At 40.6% G+C, this 7,245-nt stretch overlaps 1 protein-coding gene across 1 annotated transcript in view; it reads right to left on the bottom strand.

Annotated features, from left to right (window-relative positions):
- Positions 1-255: 255 nt before the first annotated feature.
- Positions 256-7,245, bottom strand: part of LOC109479833 (V-set and immunoglobulin domain-containing protein 2-like) — a 17,507-nt gene continuing 10,517 nt past the window's right edge. The window contains exons 2-6 of the mRNA XM_019781846.1: positions 5,172-5,528; positions 3,985-4,279; positions 2,465-2,713; positions 749-927; positions 256-621 (exon numbers count right to left, since the gene is read on the bottom strand). Coding sequence (XP_019637405.1) covers positions 548-621; positions 749-927; positions 2,465-2,713; positions 3,985-4,279; positions 5,172-5,528 — 1,154 coding nt within the window. The 3' untranslated portion in view covers positions 256-547. The remainder of the gene's footprint in view (positions 622-748; positions 928-2,464; positions 2,714-3,984; positions 4,280-5,171; positions 5,529-7,245) is intronic.

Raw genomic sequence — 7,245 nt, 5'->3', positions numbered from 1 at the left:
ATGGAATTGATAAAGGGACTGTCATCTTGTCACTGTTGAAATACAGCAAGCTTTAAGTGCGATATTATGAAATTTATAGTAGTTACAGGTACCGCTCAAGGCACCTTTTATGTTTGGTTTTTCAAAGAATAGATTTGTATCATTCATGGCGACTAACACACAGAAGGATGGTGATTTGTAAAGATCCAGTTTACATGGCACCATCATAACCTTTTCCATTTCCGACGTCGCTTATATATATATATATATAGCCAATCTCATTAAATATATTGCTTGTGAAGTATGGAGATCGAACTTTCACTGGTATATCTTCCATGTAAACTCCTAGAAAAATGACCCTTGACAAAAATAAAATCTGTAGAAATGAATACGGCAAAACGTTCAGAATATACATCACAACTTCGCCATCATTTAAACATGCTGCCATCGGTACGTTCATGTGTACTTGTATGACAGGCCCCAAACGATCGAAGTCTGTTGAAGCCCGTGGATCACTGCACTTGTCTCGTGGGAAAGTCTGCAAAAGACGCTCCTAGCAAACGCGAAACTATAGGTGGTCCTTTACTGATTTGCCATTGTCTTCTGAGATACAATGGATGTAAAGTGACGTTGTCGGGGATACTGTAGTAAAACAAATGTCAAATTGTTACTGTATATATTTTAATTCAAGACTCAGGTAACCATTGGTATCAGAAAACGTTTGATTGCGATCTAAAAGTTACATCATCATTATCATAAATTTGCATACCCTCATTTATAGGGACGAAGCACACATAGTTTGAAGGGAAAAGCCCCATCCGGCCTCTGAGGTACCCCAGGCACCAGGTTCCTTCTTCTCCTTCTAGAATCTCAACAATGTCTCCGATTTCAAGCCTCAGCTCATTGTCCTCTCGTGGTTTGTAGTCGTAAAGGACCTTCGCACATCTCCTGTCTTTTGATAGAGGCAACAATAGTGATTTAATACGGCATTAGATTCAGCATAGAACATTGAAACTTGAACCATAAACGTTCCGCTGAGTTTGAAGAAAAAGTGCACTGTGAGAATCACCAATACTGGGAATTTAAATGCGCATTCATCAGAATTCCATTGACTCCCCCACCCAGTAGAGGTACCAGCGTTTTCAGCTTTTAAAGTGCTCAAATCAATGAATATGAAAGTACAATTACTAAATTTTAATAAATCAACTAAACACAACTTACCAGTTCGTTTGGTTCCTCTTGTTGTCGCTATTTCTCTACTAGGCGATTGTGTTTCGTTTGGCTTGTCTGTGGGAAATATTGTCAATTAGAGTTGCAGTTATTCAATCAACTTAACGCCTTCCATATCAAATTACAGTAATGTTAATAGGTTTCATACACGGAAAAAATACTAGTATACTTGACTTCAAAATAACGGCACGATTGCAACGTTTTGTTCAGACTGAGGAAGAAGACATAGGCCTAAGTGAAGAGAAAAATGTCTTCCAACACGCAATAAGTAAACCGAATCCGGAAGTCTATATTAATATCATATCACAGTTGATGGTACTATGGCTTACAGATGGAGGACGTGACTACACTTGGAATTGTTTTAACGATTGTCGGAGTCAAATCAGGTGAAGTGCTAAACTCGGTTGGGTTAAGGCAGCCTATGGCCAACTATAATTAGTATTTCATACATATGGCTGTAACTTTTGATAGCTTGGTCGCATCACAACTTAACTTCACACAGTTCTAGTAGTACTTGAAACACATTGAATAAAGGTTATTTTGTTTTTACTACTTCTGAATTTTTGGGTTAAAAATCAACATTTTGGTTAAAAAAAAGCTGTTTACTTCATGGCTTTACGCCCAAGCGGTAACAACACCTTTCATCATGATATTTTGCAAGTAGAAAGCCAACCCCCTATTTATTATTTTTGTCCGAGGCTATTTTGTTTTAAATGACAGTTACATTGTTTTTTTGGGCCAAAAACGACAGAAACGGCTATTTTTCTGTCATTTTTTGTTAAATAATCGCCACAGTTAAAAAATTTCGACTTATATGCAAAATAGCCTCGGACAATTTTGATAAAAAAGTGATAATACGTAAACATGGATTACTCTAAAGATGAATTATGTTGTTTTCAGCTGGGCGTAAAGCCGTTTAAGTCATACTCCGTGAATAAAATGCGTAACAACGCGGGTTTACAGGGGAAACATACAAATGACCGCCGGTAACCCCGAATTCGAACACACGTTCTATTCGAATGACGTCATATCGAACATGGTGGAACATGATTCGGGTTCGAAACATGTTTGTGGCAATCGTGCAGACACACGGCGGAACTCGAACATGAATATCAGCCTAGGCCGCCTTAACCCAACCGAGAAGGGAAAGGTTGCTGAGAGTTCATTATATAGTGTGCAAAGCTTGTATGGGAGGTACATACTGCAGGAAAGACATTTATCTCCGTCAGGAAGGTGAAAACTGTTATTGATTCACGTCTTTGTGGTGTCCGTCAATAACGTAGACCTACCCGGGGTTTCTTTACACTCGTTTGTTTTCTTCTCGTCTGCTTCACTGGGCGACGTCGTCCCCGCCAGACCGATGTTGTACAGTGAGGAGAATTTCTTCCTTTCTTCTCCCTGTCTGCGGTGGCGCTTAACGAGGAACATCACCAGGGAGACGCAGATGATCAACCAAAGGACGGCCGCCGACGACCCGATCACCGTAGCCACTGTGGAGAAGGTTGCGGATGTAGTTCGTTTTTCCGGAACTGCAAATATTCACAAAGGATTGACAGTTATTACATTTATTCACAAGGCATATAAGATATTAGAATTTGTTCAGATCAATATACTTCAATATAAAGCTCGTGGTAACTGCAGAACGGAAAATTTGTCAGTTGATTACAAACGTATGACTAAGTAATGGTGGTCTTTGTATATCGATGTTGAATATTGACAATGCTTAGACTGTTGATTGATGTAGCGTTACGCTCATCAGATTACCCGATATTCTGACTTTAGTCAATGCACTTTGATAACAGTTATATAGATCATAACTGGGTGTCTTACTTGGATGGCTTTTATATATGGACACTAAAGCCATCTTCAAAGAACCTATGAACGTATTCACAAATTAAACGCATGATCGCATGTTTTGTTTCGTGTGATTATTCTTTACTAATACTAATAGCCACACCGTTGATGGCTTTGGAGATAGAATGTGGTAATATCAACCACTGAGAATTTTAAAGCCTCTTATCACAGCCATGCTTCCCATTGTAATTTGTATGTCTTAAAAGGTACCAACTTTTCAGGTATTACAGGTATTAATCTAAATCGGAAATGAATACGACGTGCTGAGTATTATCTGTCTAAGAGGGGTAGAGATAAACAACTAAAGGAATTAAGGTATTACAGCCTCTTGCGTTTTGTGATAAGACCCTATATGTTGAAGGATTATGAGTAGTTAGTTTTGTCCACTGAGTACAGGATGCAATTTTCATCCCATAATGATTCATACATGCAAGCTGGAGGCTTATAATTTCCAATAACCGCGTGATTTTGCAAAGCAGCTTTCAACAATAGCCAGTGTAGCGGGTAATTAAAAACTAATTGTAAAAATAATCTAACATTATGATATTAGTAAATGTTCATATCATCTTATTCTCAGCTAATTATATACTTAATTGATATAATAACCTTTTGAATAGATCATAACATTGGGTTGCAATTATTTAACTTTGTCATATTATTAAGATATTTGAGAGACAGCAGTGTACAGGCTTATGTGTGCTGTAGCCTCTACCAGGCTTCGGGAGGCGGGTGGAAATAGTAGACTAAAGAGGGATAACATGCTAGGGGAGTTGGTTCGACAGAGAGTACATTTTTCCGTGGGTCATAAAATGTAACCTCTCTGGCCGGCTAACTGTAACCTCTCTGGCCAATTTCTACTATTTTTTCCAGCGATCCGCGGTGCCTGGTAGAGGCTAGGTGTGCTGAAGTACGAAAAGTTGCAGATGTTCTGCCATACCTAAGACAACTAATTGTGTTGTCCGTCTCCCTATCTTGCCCACGCCGTTGCTTGCACTGCAGGTATAGATCCCACTGTCGTTCACATTGACGTCATTCAGAACCAGGGAGCTGGTGCGCACGTCACGTGACAGGGAGTAGATGTTTGACGGCAGAAGTCGCCCTCCCCTGGACCACGTGATGTTTGGTGGCGGGTTTCCGTCAGCGACGCACTGAAACGTCACGTGGTTCTCCACGCTCACCTCAGCCAGGTTTGAAATACTGATGATGGACGCTGGATCTGAAAAAATGGTTACATGGTTGAACGTGAACACTAAATTTTTAACTAGAAAGATAACTAGCTTCTCAAACACAATATAGTACATGGTGAGCAGCCCCTCCAGCTCTGTCCTTCTACAAAATGTAACCCAACACCATAACACTACAGGGTGTCTGCTACAGCACCAGTTACTATTTGGAGAAGAAGAGGAGGAAGAAGAAACAGGGCAAAAATGTTCTCCTTTTGAGAAGGTGAACATACTGATTTATCTACAAAATATGCATCACACGTGCACAAAATACACACAAAGTACTTACAAAGAACTTCTAGATGTATGCTAGCCAGGGCTGGCCGGGTCACGTGCTCCACAAGACAGGAATATAGTCCTGAATCTGCTCTCGTTACGTGACGTATAGTCAATGATGGCTTGTCTCTATTTCCCCCGGAATACTTCCCGGATAGCCCGCTTGTCTCTATCCGTCCGCCATCTTTCTCCCAGTGAAGAGACGATATGCTCGGTTTTGCCTTCCTTACCCTACACGTTAATGTGACTGTTGTGCCGAGGGTGGTCACGTATGGGTTGGACGGGCCCACTTCTAACTTTGGAGGCACTGAAAAAGTAGATAAAACAGACGGGTCTATATATAGACTTCGTACTCGGTCCACAATGCGGAAATTGCGTCTACACATAAGATACATGTAGTATCGCTTCATATACATGTCATCAATATTTCTTTCAACATATTTGTAAGCATGTAACGGTGGCATATTTCATGAAAACACGTTCACTGCTGCTGGTTGCGGTAGTTGGAACGACGTTGTTGTTAACTGTAAACGTTGCTACTCTATCTTCAACCATCGTAACAATAGATAGCTTTATATCTTATTTCGTTATTTGTTGAATACAACTTACCAAACAAATCTAAACGGATGAACTTTTCTTCATTTCCAAGTTGGTCCGTCATGATGGAGAGTGAATAAGTCCCCTCATCCTCCAGTCGTGTTGGGTCTATCCGCAGAGAAGCCATCCCGACCAGTTGGGCCCTGTCTATGTAGTCTCCATAGGCTTTCTTGATATTTGCCAAAGGGACATAGGAGAATACGGTAGTTCTTTTATCTGATGACGTCTCACTCGCGTGGACCTTGTACCACGTCACGGAGATGACGGCGTAGTTTGTGGAGTAGGATGCCGCTAGAGTCACGGGGTCGCCCAGGGTCGTCTGCACTCCTTTGGGTAGGGTGAAGCCGATGCCTTCCTGCGACAGGCAGCCTGGATATGTTCCAGAAACGACAGAAAATGAGTCTCGTGTTATGTTCTTCGTGCAGGTCTACTACAAGATGCTATTCATCGAGCAGAAATTCAAGTAGGTACAGGACAGATCCGGGATACACCGGACAGCATGTATTTGACATTATTCACAGCACCTTAATGGAACGTTGTTTTAACCATAAACACTTCAGTAGATGGATTCGTTTATCAAAAACCACCTAAAAGTCGCGAATGAACTACCAGTTCTTGACATAGCTGTCGCGTTGAACAGTAAAGCGTAGGTAGATTTTAGTAATACTTAATTTCACAAAAGCTTTTGACGAAATCCCATATGACAGACTCATATCTAAAAACTTTGCGCTTTAAATCTAATGCAACAGACAATAGAAAAAATCATAGAAATTTTGTTCACGTACTTTGACACTTTGATATATGCCTGCCTTTTCCCTGGTGGCCTTTAAGATCATAGGCTACATTTCGTTTTTATCATGTGACCGGGCCTTGACCCTTATGGCGTTTCATTGATATTTCGGACATTTCGGCACCTTTGCAAATAAGAAGCACCTCATGGTCCGAAATACGGGTCATGGTGTCACTTATATATGGTTAAGTCAGCACGCAACTGCCCTTCAACGTAGACTTGTGAACGGACCCATGGGGGCCATTGCCAAGTCGATAAAACGCCAAATAATACTTTAAATCATTAATTAGAACTTATGCCTTTAAATCATACCATTCGTGCATGAACGTCTGTAAATCAACCATTTATGATGATCGATTGGCACTAAATTAACTTAAGCCATAAGTTATTTATGTCGGTGGCCTGTCAGGTATGTGTAAGATGGAACCGCAGAGGTCTGATCGTAGGTTACAATCAAAGGTTTGTTTTCACCACATCGGAACGCCCATGTGTGGCTGATGAAAGCGTGAGCTGCCGTCAGGTCGAGACTATGCCAATTTTTTTCCAATGACAGGGTTATGTCAAGGATCGTGGCACAGTTGACTGACAAGGGCGAAGGTCGAACGAGTAAGGTGCAAGTTTTGTATGACCTCTACCAAGGGCACAGCTTTGGCGTGTCTTGCGTTTGGCCCATTTTGGCACTACAGCACTATTTGGCCATTAAGTGCCTTTCAACTGCCAACACCGCTGGCCTTGATGCTCCGATAATGGAGCTCACGGTTCTCTTCCGCCGGTAAAGGTGAAAAGATGTTAAGGAAATCGCCTCTAGACACGGGAGTACTTCCCACTTAAACACGAGTTCTATTTGAACATTGAAATAAGCTGGATTTCAGTGTTCACGCATTAATTGCCTGTTATATTATTTCCAATTACATTAAACGGCATAAAATCACACCAAAATTATTCATGTAGCCATATGTGGTAAGATTCTACTTTATCGTCACAAATGGTAAGAATGTTCGTTATGATATAATCGCAACTAACCTGGATTGCTTATTTTTTACAAGCAAATCTTATGTTTACGACACGGGAAAATAGAACGATCGTATTGAGATAAATTGATAGGTTTCATTATTCTGAGTCAACTTCATCACTTTGTACCTTTTGCCCTAATCTTCAAAGAAAATAGGAGTATTTTATTGTTACCTTCATCCCAAGCAGGCTTCCTTTTACACAAATAAATCGATTTTATCATAAATGTCATTTTGACTTGGATCCGTTACTTTTCTTAATATAGGTTTTCGTGTAGCGGTCATT

The sequence above is a fragment of the Branchiostoma belcheri genome, unplaced genomic scaffold (genome assembly GCF_001625305.1).
Source record: "Branchiostoma belcheri isolate BF01 breed outbred unplaced genomic scaffold, Haploidv18h27 scaffold5, whole genome shotgun sequence".
Taxonomy (NCBI): Eukaryota; Metazoa; Chordata; class Leptocardii; order Amphioxiformes; family Branchiostomatidae; genus Branchiostoma; species Branchiostoma belcheri.
This window is presented reverse-complemented; position numbering and strand designations above follow the sequence as displayed.